Raw genomic sequence first — 15,161 nt, 5'->3', positions numbered from 1 at the left:
CAAAACATATTTAAAAAAATAAATAAACAGGTTTAGTATTCTCAACCACAATTACATGCAGGGTAGAAAATCATTATCCCAATAATATCAATAGATAATATTCACACAAGTTTTAAGGGAACAGTTAAATGTGTGAAATGTTGGTGGCTTGTCAGCAATTGCAAATGTGAGATTTCATTATTCCAGCTGATCCAATCTATCATTTACTCTGCTAGCAAGGTTAAATTAATACTCATATTAAATATTTCATAAATATATTTTTAAAATTGGTATGTTATTGAATATGTAGATAACTTTCAGAATCAATGGTTGTCCAAAAAGTGAAGGTTGCTTAACAACCACAACGCTTAAATTATATAACAGAAATGTTTAATGTTTAATGGCTTAATATGAGGTACTGAAATGTCATTGTCATTTAAAAGCAGTAAATCTCATCACTCAATCAAGCAAACTATTTGCACCTTTCATTGTGGTTAGTGCAGTTCAGTGTTTCACAGATGACAAGCTGATAATAAGACAGAGCAAGTGTAGATAAGTGTAGAGGATCCATCTCTAATTCATCAAAGAGTTTATAAAATAACGAGGTTACTATAAGCCTTGTTAAGAAGTAACAACTCATCTCCACATTAGCACATCCGATCACTGACACAGTTTTTGGTAAATAACCTTTATTGAATTAAATATGACAGAAAACATCAAACAGATGACAATGATGAGTGTTATTGTATTTAGCCTGTTTCATGATTTCTTCTGAATCCTAACATATAAAAACAAAGTAAAGATCGCCCAGCAGATGCCGACATTTAGACTGAATCAAATTCTTCCAAGCAGTGAACCATTTTCAACACAATTTGCTTCAAATTGCCTAAAATATAACACTGAGGTATGATCAGCATTCTGTATGAAACATTTGTAACCTTTGTGTTTGTTTCTATGTTGTTTTTGTATAACCTAAATCATAGTGAAAGGGTTGTCAAGTAGAAGGTATGGGGCAGGTATAATAAGCTTATCAACTTAATCCTACACCTTTTTAGTCAATATTTTTGGTTTTCTTTGAATTAATGCCTTATTGTTAAATATCTATGCGGACTCTTGTGCTGCTCTATTTGAAAAGTGCCATAAGATAACGTTTGCAATGATTTGGCGCTATATAAGTAAAAGTTGATTGATTGAAAAAATGGCCATCAACAATGCTATTACCATTACTACTTCATATGATTCACTGTTTGTTTCTCCATCTCTATAGTGATGACACTCCTGATCTGATAAACATGATAAGTAATAAAACATTTGATTCTGATCTGGTTATCTTGAGTTAACAAAGCTCATCTTCTCCAGATAACGACATGAATAACTCGTGATCTGCAGATAAGGGCGTTAAAAAAATTGCAAGCACGGCCACTCTCGGCTTCCGTTGAATATAACACAAAGGCAACTTTTTATTTTTTTTTGTCCTCTTTTATGATTTTTTGTTTTCTTGTATCTCTGTCGTTGTTACGGTCTCTGTGCATGAACAGTTGCACAATTAAAGGTGAGAAAATGTTTCCATGAAAACAGGAAAAAAGGAACAGAAAAAAATCCAGCAGCAGGAATCACATGACCTGTGCAGACTGCTCTTAAACGCCTCAGTCAGTCAGTCATGGTTGGATGGAATAACTTTTCTTTCTGTTTCATCGACAGTTAGTTTTGGTTGCAGTGCACGGTTAAAGCAGTTAAAGTGTTTTTTTTTTTGCATTTACAGTGATCTCATTTTACTGTAGCTGGATGATAAAACTCCCGCACTGTCTTGATGAGTCTAAAGTCTGATCAAGGTGTGTTTTGTCCTGAAGTAGTTCGAGGCTGAGCTCCGTCAGACAAGCAACCCGTTCCTCTTTTCTTCGTTTTCCTTTTTGTTCAGGACCATGAAGTTGATCATCCTCAATGACTACGACCAGGCAAGCGAGTGGGCTGCAAAGTACATTAGAAACAAGGTTTTACTGTTTAAACCTGGTCCGGACAGATACTTCACCCTGGGACTCCCCACAGGTAAGTAGAAAAGGGGGCAGCTGACACAGATGTTGCCACTTCTGCATGCTAATGGTGGAAATAACTACAGGAATACATTCAGTACAGTTCAAGGGCATTACATGTTTTGTTTTTACTCTGCATAAATATAGCATAGCAATCACTCATCATAAATAACACTTTTTTCCCCTCTGGAATGTTGAACAATATAAGGATAAAAGGAAAGATGCAATTACTGCAACCCAAAATAGTACAGTGCATAAGAAAGGGAACTGTGTTTGTTTCCCCTTTGTTACTTGTTTTTTTTTTTTTTTTTGCAGTAATAAGCTTTTTTTCCCATTTGTCTTTAGGAAGCACTCCTTTGGGATGTTACAAGAAACTGATTGAGTACTACAAGAAGGGTGAAATCTCATTCCAGTATGTCAAGACTTTCAACATGGATGAATATGTAGGTAAGTCCTTCTCGCCATATATAGTACCGGGACCCGAGTACTGTATTTTGTTCTGTTTCATATAGCTACATGGCTTGAATGATAATAAACATCCTTGAATCCTTGAAATTGTGACACATTGATGAATTGCGGATATCATGGATCTTATACTGATGAGCTGTCATAAAATCCTGTGTAGGAATTGCCAGAGATCACCCTGAGAGCTACCACTCCTTCATGTGGAATAACTTCTTCAAGCACATAGACATAAGGGCAGAGAACACACACATCCTAGATGGCAACGCTGCTGACCTGGAAGCAGAATGCGTCTCCTTTGAGGAGAAGATTACAGCCGCCGGGGGCATCCAGCTCTTTGTCGGAGGTCAGGAGGTCACAGCGCTGATAGTGAATATACTGCAACCAACTACACATTTAAAATTGAGCTCATCCTTGTTCTCAGTAAAATTCAGTCTGCTCCTCCTGTCATGGCAGGTATTGGACCGGATGGCCACATTGCCTTTAACGAACCTGGTTCAAGCCTGGTTTCCAGGACCAGGGTGAAGACCCTGGCAAAGGACACTATCATGGCTAACGCCCGATTCTTTGATGGGGATCTGTCAAAGGTGCCCACCATGGCGCTGACTGTAGGAGTGGGCACTGTCATGGATGCAAAAGAGGTTAGAAGTTTATATGAGTATTAACCTGTTTTTTTGTTGCTTTATGTTTCTGCACTAATATACAAAATATATTGAATTTTAGCATAATTTCTGTCATAGTTTTTCTTTCAACTGTTAAACAAGTAAATGTATTATTGCTACAGCATTGCTTTCACTCAGTCACAGAGGCCACATATAACATTTTCATTTTCTTTTCAGGTGATGATTCTCATCACTGGAGCACACAAGGCCTTTGCTTTATACAAAGCTATAGAGGAAGGCGTGAATCACATGTGGACAGTGTCTGCATTCCAGCAGCACCCACAGACTGTTTTTGTATGTGACGAAGACGCCACCCTGGAACTGCGGGTCAAAACAGTGAAGTACTTCAAAGGTGAGATTAAATGCACTTTATATGATTTTATGTTGTTGATGTTCTGTTTGTCCTTTTTTAATGATGCTGCTCCTCATGCCTTTTTAAATGGCCCCTCGGGGACAAATAAAGTGTTTTGAAAGTAAATCACAAAGTAAATTTCAGTCACAGTAAACTGCAACCTTTGTGACATAAAGATATTTGCAAGGCATGCATGAATCACGAGAACGTGCTGATTGTTGCTCTTTCTGCAGGGATGATGCACGTGCATAACAAGCTGGTGGAACCTCCGTCAGGGTCCAAGCAGTGAAGAGTTGTCTCCAGACTTTGTTGATTTATGTGGCATTTCCGAAAATAAATTAATACTCTAATGATTCCTTAGTCTTCTGGGGGGGGTTTGGGGGGCCGGGGGGGGGCTGTGCTGATATATTGCAGGCTTTTGGGTGATTGTCAGCCTTGTTTCTTATTTGTCCTTTGTAATAAAGTACTTTAAATTTGTATATCTTGTGTGTGTGTGTGTGTGTGTGTGTGTGTGTGTGTGTGTGTGTGTGTGTGTGTGTGTGTGTGTGTGTGAGATAGTGTGGTGGCTCCCCTGTCACATGACAACACTGAACAACGCGTGTTGCGTTTAAGTGTTCCTTGTAAACTTCTACATCCAAATATGTGAAGGATATTTTAATGGTCAATATGAACAGGAGGAATGATTACAGCAAGACAATTCGATGTTCATTTGAGCACCTGGCTGTTGTTTTAAAAAAGAAATTGGAAATTTGTGAATCTAAAATAGAGTACATGTTACATTCTAATATTTCTACGGTTACTTGTTCCACTGTTTCTTTTTGCTGATGAGCTACTATTTCATTATAATACCGCATAGGTAAAGATATTTCAGTTTGTAGGATAATGTGACTCCGAATTCACGCTCATATTTTCCAATTGTTGTCTGCTTTATGATGCGCAAACCTACACGCATGCAAATATTTCGACGGCCCCTGAACATATCGTCAGACCCAGTTAGTACAGGGAGAGACGGAAGGAGATGGCCGACTAGAGGCAACGTTACCTTTGCTACTTCGTCGGCGATATTTGTTTTTACGCGACACATCTTCACAGCTTAAGCGGGAGAGAGGACGTTATAACTACACAGCTCGTCTTCCACGATGGCAGAACAAAACAGCAACGTCAGATATCAAGAGGTAGGAGGTAACAGTTTGCTGTTTCGGTAAAACGCAGCTAATACCGCCGAGTCTTCGTGGTAATGGTAACCCTAGATTTGCAACACTCTCGCGAGAATGGTGGCTTTACAAGGGATTGGTAATTTTAACCCACTCTAAATATCAAGTGTCATTTTGAACCCAGACCATAGCCAAGTGTTTTATGTGTCTAAACCTGACAAGAGTTTAACACAGCGTCGTCACACCCTGAAACAGCGAGACAAGGATATTGTAAAAGCGGCTCGCGAGAGTGTCGCTAATCCAGGGTTACCAGCTGCTGCCCATTGAGCTAACATCACCAGTCAACATTACCCTGTCATTGAGAGGAAAACAACCAGCTCAACACACTGGGCCTCAGCTGGCGATACATATCTACAACTAACATCTAAACACATTTCTAACACTGATGTAAACCATTATAGGTGTAATTATAAATTCTGTACACATTATTTGTAGCCTGTGTAGCAACTAGTTGGTTATCTGAAGCCAGTGTTGGCCGGCCTGAACAGCAGTCAGCTGAGGGTGGCTCTGATATGAAGCTTCAAGCTTTGACATGTGTCCAGCATCAAACTCCACTGACACGAAAGGATACTAAAGAAAATACTAACGTAAAACATGCTCATTTATTAACATGGATATGATGTGTGAACAGTTTCGATTTCAGCTGTAGCCATTTAGTTTGACTGGTGTATAACAAGTTGCTGTGTTATAACTTATAACTAATCAATCAACAAATGCATATAATCCTTGCTATTTGGAAAAGTAATATTAATATAATATCTATTTGTCATGACCACTTGTTGCACAGTAAATTACAGAAATGCAACATCGGTGCCTCTGCGTTTGTTACTCAGTTCTCTGCATTATTTTCCTTTTAAAACTGTCAATGTGCTTGTATTACATTTGGGGGCGAACTGTGTCAATGCCATAAGGTAGTTTCCCTAATTAGATTCCTTAAAAAAAATGTAATTATCCTTGGTCATCATACACAAAAACACACCAAACAAAAAAGACAAAAAAAAAAATCTGATCCCCACCCTTAAAAACAAAACAAACAAACAGAAAAACAAGCCAAGTACATAATTGCCAGATCGGAAACAATAATAGAATCCGGGCATGATTTGCAAAAAGACAACTTTATATTAATGTCACTCTTATGTATTTATTTCCTTTACTTGGCTGTGAGTCCTTTCTTCTCGTCCCATGTGTGTAGAAAACTTCCACATAGCCAATGAAAATTCTCTGAAATGATGCACCCTGTAACACGTTGTGATTTCAATTTCTAACATGTATTCAGCTGGTGAATGAGGAGGAGCCGGCCCAGCCATCTCAAGAGGGTCCAGCCCAGGATGCACCTCCCCCCTACAGCAGCATCGCTGCAGCAAATGCAGGTTAGGAAACTCCACAGTACCGTCACATACAGTCAGACATCTCAGTGAAAACATTTAGAAGTGGGAGAAATAGTTAAATCCATAAGTATCACTGATGCTACATATTAATCCTCCATTAGAAGTCTGTATCCACAAGCAGGAAGAGTGTGGAGGTAGCTGCAGTAAAATATATTTAGGAAACAAGACAGCAATTTTTTCCACAGTATTCTTGCAAAGTATGTAAATCGTATAATAACTGTGACTTGTATATAAGCAACCTCAACTTATAGAGTATTAAAATGTTTAAGCTATTAACCGCATATACTGTTGACTACTACTAAAGCCTTAATCTGCAAAACAAAACGTAACTATATCCTCCAGATTAATATGGAAAACAAATAGATTTGTGAGATTCCTTTTGAAAATGCAGCACTTGAGTAACTGTGTATAGTTTTGTCGATCCCATGGTCTAATTTGTTTGCTTGAGAATAAATAACACAGAGGGGAACAGCTTGTGTGCAAGACCATTTAGAAAGGTCTGATGTTTCTAATCTCTCTTCTTAAGAGGGCAAAGGTCAACTCGTTGCATGAGTGGGTGTAGCTTTGAGCTTTTCCTGGGTGATTCCATGCATCTGGTTCAGTGCTGTTTGTGTTTCAACAACACAGAGGCGGATTCTTGATAGCAGCCAAATGACCCAGATGAGAGTCTTGGCTTGCATGAGACAGAATATAAACCGTAATGGACACAAAGAGCACTAATGACTTTCATTCCAGTCTTTTTTTTTTTTTTTTTAAATAATCATCTGTTGCTTCTTTTCTCTCTGAAGGAAGTGAAAGTAGTTTTTTTAACAAACAAATGTCTGTATCAGCTTGTGATGCAGTCAGGACTCGTTAACTTTAAGTTTTGCTATTACAATTGACCTTTAGATACAATTTAAAATCTTGTTTTTTTTAAGAGTGACTTTTAACCATCTGTTACATTGTCTGTCAGAGGGCACACAGTGTCCCCTCAGGAAGCTAAAACTTGACAACTCTATATCCCTACCATAGATATGCCACTTTAAAATGTGCCACTTTAGGTGAGATTACTTTTAGTACAGGCTTGTCTTTTATTCATCCGTGCTTTCCGCTGAAATGTGTAATGTTTATCAGAATTGACACTAAAAAGGCACACACGCTGTGGTTGCAAAACGCTCTATTTAAAAAATCCTTGATCAGGTTTGTTTGGCCTTGTGAAACCTATGTGATAAATCAGCACTTTTTGTACTGCTGTCAGCCATGTTCAGGAGTTTGTTTCTTACATTCAGAGGAGTTCATTTTAAAGACCTCTGTTCCCTCCACAGCTTTCTTTGAATACAAGGAAGATGGAGGAAGATTTCCTAACCCTCCGTCCTACAGCGTGGCCACCACTCTGCCCTCCTACGATGAAGCTGAGAGGAGCAAAGCAGAGGCTGCGATTCCCCTCGTCGCTGGAAGAGTCACGGTACATCTGTCTCATTCTCAAACATCACGTAGAAATATTCCTACCTACTGCGAGCCTCGTCCTGTATCAACACGTCACACATTCAAACAAAACAGAGTTTGTAATATATTTTCATATTTCTTGGCGCAGGAGGAAGACTTTGTGGCCAGGGACGACTTTGAAGACGCTGACCAGCTGCGAATAGGAAATGACGGCATCTTCATGCTCACCTTCTTCAGTAAGAACTCTTTCAGCATTTCAACAGAGGAAACTGACTTTCAGTTTCACTTGCGTAGCACTGGCTCGTAACCAGGTGGTTATTTATCTATAATCATTAATCTGGTAACCTGATGTACCAGATGGTGTTTGGACTGTTCAAATAATAATTACATCGTATAATCGAGACGTTTCCCAACCCTTCTTGACTGGGTGACTGGATGAACAACCTTCTTACCTTGTGGTCTAGCAAAACCAGCTGCCTCGCTGGTTCCTAGATTTGTTAACTTTAATCAGGAATTTTTATTTCTAAATTGAATTTCTAAATTTATATTTTATATTGTATTATACCAAATAGTTTTTTTTTAAATGAATGATTGTCTTTCTGTCATCAGTGGCATTCCTCTTCAACTGGATTGGCTTCTTCCTGTCGTTCTGTTTGACCACATCTGCCGCTGGTCGATACGGGGCCATCTCTGGCTTTGGCCTGTCGCTCATCAAATGGGTTCTTATTGTCAGGGTGAGTTTTTTACTGAATATGCACCACTCTAACTTCATAGGATGATATCTTGTGGTTTTATTGAATGGAATTGGCGCACTGATCCTCACAGCTATTACCGTGTATTTCTTCCAGTTTTCTACCTACTTCCCCGGTTACTTTGATGGGCAGTACTGGTTGTGGTGGGTCTTCCTGGCTCTGGGTAAGTGACCGACATCATTTTAAAAGCAAACACATTTCTCATGATTGTGGATTTATCTTTTGTTGTGTCTTAATGTTTGTTCATCATGGCTCCTTTTCTTTGGACTCCAGGCTTCATGCTGTTCATCAGAGGCTTTGTTAACTACTCCAGAGTGCGTAAACTTGCCGATCCCACCTACGCCACTCTTCCCCGCACAAGGGTACTCTTCATCTATTAGAGGTAAGTTGTGTTATACAGGTCATACTCATCACACACACTGTACTCACAGAACCTTCAATACACACACAAGTATTAAACTATGTGAAGTAATTTATTATATTCATTTTGTTCAGCCTGAGAAAGTGCAATACTTCTCACATTTCTGCAGAAACGTAGCACTACAACACTTACCTGGGCCCACAGCACCAGAGAAAGAAATTACTTTTTGGCCGGTTTAGTTTGTTTGAATAATAATCAGAAATCCATTTTAAATGGGTCATTACATTATAACCTCATGTTGGTAATCAGATTAATACAGAGCATCAACAATGGCTGTAGTTGAGAGTATTGAGAGTATTTAATAGATGAAGACAGTCTATTTTTGACATGGTTTTTACACCTTACTACAGCCAGAATACAAGACGTTGGATGTGGAAGAACTGGACATGACCAACACAAGCAGCAATCCAGAAATCAGTCGGAAGAGTTGAAGAATAGATGAAGGCGACCGTCAGCAAAATATTCAGGAATTCTATCACTTTGTTTTATTTTGTTTGAAACTTTATTAACGGAAAACGGTTAACAGTAATTAGTCCCTCAATGTACTCATTAGTGGCGAATGTTAAGTGCTATTTATCTCTGTCTGTAATGTATAAGTAATGCCTTATATCATTTGATGGTAGCATACGAGCATGCGTCTGCTCTCGAGGTCAATAAATAGGGTGAGTAATGTTGGTGTTGGCGACACTTGGCCCCGAAAGCCAACAGGTATTAGTTAATACAGCACTCTGTAGATTTGCCATAAGCATGCAACATACTTTGTAATCCGCACTAATCTCACCTCATGGGTTTGTTGTGATTCTTATAGGCTGTTATTAGATACCACAAACACTTAAACGGTTGTCATTAGGCCGTAAATGACAATGCTGATACACACATGACCACATAACTCGCTCACCTGTTGGCTTTAAGTAGTGTTGCCCTGATTCTAGCCAGGAGGCGGCAGTGTCGTCTGCTTCTTCAAGGGGGCTAGAAGCTTTTTTTGTAAGGGTCGTCGTCATAATAAAACATAACATGCTTGTGATTCAGATGTTTTTATCTAATTCAAGTGCAGTGTCAGTGGAACACACCAAAATTGCATCCATGTGTCATGAAGTTATGATTTTGCTTGTTAAATGTTTGATTTTTTTTTGCTGTACATTAAATCAGGGAAAACCATCCACCCTCGAAAATGGAATTTAAGTTTACAGACGTGATCTTAGAAAATCCAAAACAGGAATAAGCCGCAGTTAGAAACCAGGTGAAATGTCAAGTGACAAACCCCCCCAACCAGGAGCGGCTCAGTCAACAGTGAGGGGACGGTGACTTTGAACGGTGAGCAACCAGGAGGGTTTTTATGGGTGTGCGAGCACATTTCCTGGTTCATGTCCTTTAAAAATCCTTTAGATGTTACAATTTGACCTTTTTTCCCATGACTCCTTAGTGAGTCAGCACAGTCCTGTTCACTGTCAGTGGAAAAGCTCAGAGTCTCGCCTGTCTGGACTTCAGCTGCTAATGATCCCACTCAGACATTTGGATCCAGTTATCTAAAAGCATAAAAATAACTTAAATTCCATTTCCTGGTGGGGGTTTTGCCTTAAGATTTAATTGACAGTTTGGGAAGGGAAATGTTTTCTTTCTTTTTAGAAAATTATTCATAAGGTAAGATGTTATTTTGTGGGTGTCAAAACTATATCAAAGAATGTTGTATGCAGGTGCACTTTTAGAAACATAACTAATAAAACCCAGAGGACGTTCCCATCATTGTTTGAAGTCCCAGACGTATGAAACAAGGAATGAATAATGCAACGTGGTGTTTCTGTTTTATATGCTGGGGAAAGAGCATGTCAGGATAATTAAAATGTTTGTAATCTAACCACTGATTGTCAAACGAAAGAGTTAATATGTATTTCAGTCTGGCCCGGCAATCTGAACTGTTTACCTTATCAGTTAAACTCATACGACATGGCTTTGATACAGATCCATATGCTTATTTCTATGTGATGTAGAGCTGCAGCCTTGGGGTTTTGTTGTTATGAAACTGTACAGAAAGCATTTAGTGTTGAATAAATGTCACTTTTAATGCGTCAGTACCTGAGTTATCTGTGTGGTTGACTTCCTGTGTACCAAGATGATGACAAATACTACATTTACATTTTTAGTGGACACTTTTGATACAAGATATGAAATTGTTTACGAGCCATTCCTATGAAGTTAAGACATTGGAGGAAGATTGCAACTGAAAATTGCTGACATGTATGTTTAATGCACATTGGCGGCACCAAGTGGCAGCTAGATGTAACTGAAATTTGAAAGGATATCCAAAGTCAGGGGAAGCTGTAACTCTACAGCCTTACGTCTTAACCCTAAGTATAAATGACCAAATAAATCAGACTAAAAAGTTGGATCTGCATTTATTCATGATTTATTTGGTAGGGATAGACAGTGTACATAGACAAACTGAAGACTGCTATCTGATGTAAGTATCATTATGGCAGATGCTAATTTGTGACACTCATCTCTAGATAGAAGAGCTTTTGTGAAAATAAGATTAAAACAGTGTTAAATATATATTAAGTTAAAAAAGAAGGTAAATTCAGTACATCATGATACAATAAAATATACATTTAGTAGTAATATAGCTACAGAAAACTAGACATGAGTACAGGTTTGTTGCAGAGTGAACCAGGATTTGGTAGTGTTCTTAAAAGTTGTGAAGTTTGCAGCAAATTTCAAGTGATCAGAAGATGAATTCCAGGACTTTGCTCCTTTCATAGAAAAATCTGTCTGAACACAAGATGTTTGGCAGGAAGAGACTTTACAGATGCAGCCTGAAGCTGCTCTGGTGGATCTGCAGCAGCTGTGTAGTCTAGATGTATTTAGGGATCCATTTGAGCATCACAAGATCACATACAACCATGGACTACATATACAGTATTATATGCAGTTTTAGTCAATTAGATGTCTAACTTTTTATCCAGAAATACTATCAGAGAGGCATCTGACTGGTCCCATATGTATTCTTCAGTGTGACAATGACCCCAACATGCAGCCAGAGTCTAGAAGATCTCCAGCAACAAGAATCAATGCTGTTTTAAAGCCACAGTGTGCTCATACCATTGAACTCTGTGTGAAAGCATCCTCACTTTTAGTGGCTTAAACTTTTGCAAAATACTGTAGTTGTTATAGGAACAGAGAAAATATCTGCACTCCTTAAAGACCCAGCGTTTATGCAGAGTTAAGTGTGCAGGTGTTAACTCTCTTCCTATTGATGCGGTTCTTTAATAGCCATTCACCTACATGATGTGTATATTATTACACTACCACATATAGTTTTTCTCATGCAAACGAGTGCTGTAGTTCGTGATAATATGGGGCAGTTTTGAACATTTATTACCAACTGTCCCTTTAAACAATTTCAGGATCTGCACCAAAAAAAAAGGCAGCTTTTCACCAAATTTGGTTGAAATCTAACAAACAAACAGGACTATGGACATAATCTCCTTGACAAACACACAATAATATTTAATATTTAAATGTTTTTAGAATAAAATTGTAGTGATTTTTTTCACGATTTCTTCTCTTCATTTGTTCCATTTGCTCAGAGGATCTAACACTCATAACAGTGCCAACAGCAGAATTAATGCTAATGTGGATGAATAAAGGTGATATGAGGTGTTAAAGGATACATTCACGACGGTCAGGTCTGCCTCAAAACAACTTATGAAGAACAGAAAAGGTTTTGCTGTAAATATTCCTCATGTTGACAATACTATACTCTTTTAAAATGGACTTAAACACCTTTCTATTTAGGAAGGTATTTTATTTATATGTTTTGTTAATGCTGTAGCCCTTTTGAGATTCACTGCAAATTAAAATGTATTATTATTAGTGTTATTATCATCACTAGCCATTTAAAAAGTGACTTCGTAAAGCATGTCTAATGGAAGAGATGGGTGACAAAATCCATTGTCGTCTCTCTTTGCAAAAACAAATGCAAAACTCTGTCTAAAGCTAATACGAAGGCTTCAAAATAAATATCCATTTGATTTGTCAACCACAGTCTCCTGAAGCCTCATATTAGCTTCAGATAAACTTTGAGTGAGATGCATTTTATTTTTTCAGAGAAAGGACTGTAGATTTTTGACTGATATTGAAATGCACGTAGAGACGAGTGTCTTCACTCCCCAGACTCATCTATCACTCGGGGGAGGAAGAAGATGGCTTTCTGTCCAATGTGGGTTCTTGGACCCAGTTTAGGTTTTCCGTTCTTTTTCAGTGCAACGTACCAGTTCCTCTCCTGATATTTCTGAGGCTGATATGTGTTGTAGTGGTTCTCCTCCAACTTCTCCAGGAAGTAACACTCATCAGTTACGGTGGGCTGAGAGAGAGATGCAAGACAAGCAACAGCTGACTGCATTTCTGGAGGGATTTTGGTTTGAGATGAGTTTAAAAATGCATTCAAAAAAAAGTTTATATTAGATTGGATAATACTGAATAACTTATGTCAGGTATTAAGGCTGGGCAATATACCAATATTATATCGATATCCTGATATGAGACCAGATAACGTCTTAGAGAGTGGACTTTGTAATATGGCCAAAGTGTTTTCCTGGTTTTAAAGGCTGCATTTGAGTGAAGTGGTGTAAATATTTAGGTGTTCTATCTATTCATCAAAAATCTCATTGTGTAAAAACTGTTACAATATCTTATTGGTAACTTATTGCATTTGGTCATTAAGTCAATTGCACTGATTTAGAATCTATTTTGAAGACATAAACGATGAAGTGTATTCTGTAGACACTCACTGAACTATACAAACGCCCCTCGTCGTTCATGGCCAAATATCGCCCAGCTTCTGCTCCTTGGATGACAACAACGCCTGGATCCACAGCTGTGATCTTTAAAACGGCTGAAAGGAGAAAACATGACAGGAAACAAAGGATGAAACCTTTAAATACAACTAGAGATATATTCTGATAAGAGAAGCATAGCTGTTTTACTTCAGCTACACAAACAACATTTAAAATCCTTGCTCTATAGTGGAATATTTAAATGAATGATGGCCGTCTAGAGGCTCAGTGAGTGAATATCAGTGGCAACACACACAGCTTTTCACTTTTAGCGTGGATTAGAAGTTCTATTTTTTCTCACCATTTACCAGTTTAACTTTTTTCAAGAGTTAAAACATCCAAGTTATAGGATGCTGGTCATACATCTATCATATTTTATTAAATATGTTTTGGGTTTTTATTAACATGCCTTTTACTTATGGCTGACAACAATATTGCGTTCCCTATGGTGGCACTTATATAATATTTATATAAAAGTATAAGGCTGCAACAGTTACTTTCAATATCAATTTATCTGTCAATTATTGTCTCGATTAGTCAGTTGTTTTGTCAAAAAATGTCAGAAAGTGTATTCACAAATTTTGATTTGAAGGGTTAGGGTTAGGGTAATGTCAAACATCGTGTTTCGCCCTAAGCTCAAAGATATTCAGTTTAGTGTCAGAGGACTAAAGAAACCAGAAAATATTCACATTTGAGAAGATCGAATCAGAGAATTTGGCGATGAATTTAATAGTTGGAAACTAATCGATTAATCATTGCAGCCATATATTTTCCATGTCAGGTCTTTATTACAGGTCTTTGTATTTTGTTTTTCTCACTCAGATCAGTTTGAGTCTCATTGTGACTTTAGACTCTTGTGCAATAAGCTACTTGGATATCTTATGTTTTCCAAGCTGTGTGTGTGTGTGTGTGTGTGTCATTCCCATTCATTACATCAGCAACGTGCCCCCACTTTTCTCCATATAAAAGAATGTATTGCACATGTGGCTTGTTTCCTGCTCTGTGAACCTGACACACCTGCACTGGAGAAACTGAACGCATCACCTAGAAGACCTGACCTGGATGTGTGCTGCAGTCTTACTGTGAAGGTCCCTGTCATCCCTCTGGCCGTGCACTGTCCCATCGGGGAGGAGCTGAAGGTGATGTCCGCCATTCATGCAGTATAACCGAGTCAACCGCCTGTAGTCCCGCAGCAGGCCACGGACCACAGTTTGATCCTCTAACGCAAACACGTTTCCATCCGTCATCCTGCTCAGAGGAAACGCTGCCCTGTAGTCAGGAGGTGTTTGAGGTGGAGGCTTTTCTCAGCACAGATCAGATCAGCTGCTTGTGTCTCCTGCACTGGTCAGGTGTTTGCATGCACGTGAACGAGCGTAGAGACCACACAGGCAGCTGGATGCGCGTCCCCGGGTCCTGGCCTAACTAACCTGTGATGATTGTATGGAGTGTGGTTGCTGCCACTTTTACACACTTTTACTTCCTGTTATGATGAGTTCTATCTGCCCACTGAGAATTGCATGCACCTCGCGGGAGCGCGCATTGATAAAGGGAAAACTACAAGGCATAGTTGTGACTTTTAAGGCAAAGTACTGTTTAAAAACAATACGACCTTCTTTGAAAGTGTCAACAATGATGATAAATGCA

The 15,161-nt window shown here is 38.6% G+C and overlaps 3 protein-coding genes across 4 annotated transcripts; 2 read left to right on the top strand and 1 right to left on the bottom strand.

Annotated features, from left to right (window-relative positions):
- Positions 1–1,519: 1,519 nt before the first annotated feature.
- Positions 1,520–3,846, top strand: gnpda1 (glucosamine-6-phosphate deaminase 1). 2 transcript variants are annotated; one of them, XM_062425880.1, is made up of 7 exons: positions 1,520–1,531; positions 1,898–2,025; positions 2,355–2,456; positions 2,635–2,817; positions 2,928–3,112; positions 3,311–3,485; positions 3,719–3,846. In XM_062425880.1, exons 2-7 carry the CDS (start codon positions 1,902–1,904, stop codon positions 3,772–3,774), a joined length of 825 nt encoding a protein of 274 aa, XP_062281864.1. In that variant the 5' UTR covers positions 1,520–1,531; positions 1,898–1,901; the 3' UTR covers positions 3,775–3,846. The 2 variants fall into 2 exon arrangements, with proteins under 2 accessions (XP_062281864.1, XP_062281863.1); XM_062425879.1 differs by lacking the exon at positions 1,520–1,531 and having other exon boundaries at positions 1,620–2,025.
- A 637-nt stretch (positions 3,847–4,483) lies between these two features.
- On the top strand, positions 4,484–10,757 carry LOC133986096 (NEDD4 family-interacting protein 1-like). The gene is made up of 8 exons (XM_062425878.1): positions 4,484–4,660; positions 5,976–6,069; positions 7,392–7,531; positions 7,661–7,748; positions 8,122–8,246; positions 8,361–8,427; positions 8,538–8,646; positions 9,036–10,757. Exons 1-7 carry the CDS (start codon positions 4,625–4,627, stop codon positions 8,642–8,644), a joined length of 657 nt encoding a protein of 218 aa, XP_062281862.1. The 5' UTR covers positions 4,484–4,624; the 3' UTR covers positions 8,645–8,646; positions 9,036–10,757.
- Positions 10,758–12,844: 2,087 nt separating this feature from the next.
- On the bottom strand, positions 12,845–14,764 carry fgf1a (fibroblast growth factor 1a). The gene is made up of 3 exons (XM_062425285.1): positions 14,599–14,764; positions 13,473–13,576; positions 12,845–13,045 (listed from the first exon to the last, which is right to left on the bottom strand). The coding sequence occupies exons 1-3, from the start codon at positions 14,762–14,764 to the stop codon at positions 12,845–12,847; spliced, it is 471 nt and encodes a 156-aa protein (XP_062281269.1).
- Between the last annotated feature and the right edge of the window lie 397 nt (positions 14,765–15,161).

Source organism: Scomber scombrus, chromosome 9 (assembly GCF_963691925.1).
Source record: "Scomber scombrus chromosome 9, fScoSco1.1, whole genome shotgun sequence".
In the NCBI taxonomy this organism is placed as follows: domain Eukaryota; kingdom Metazoa; phylum Chordata; class Actinopteri; order Scombriformes; family Scombridae; genus Scomber; species Scomber scombrus.
Note: the sequence above shows the minus strand (reverse complement) of the source record. Positions and strands in the feature narration are given on the sequence as shown.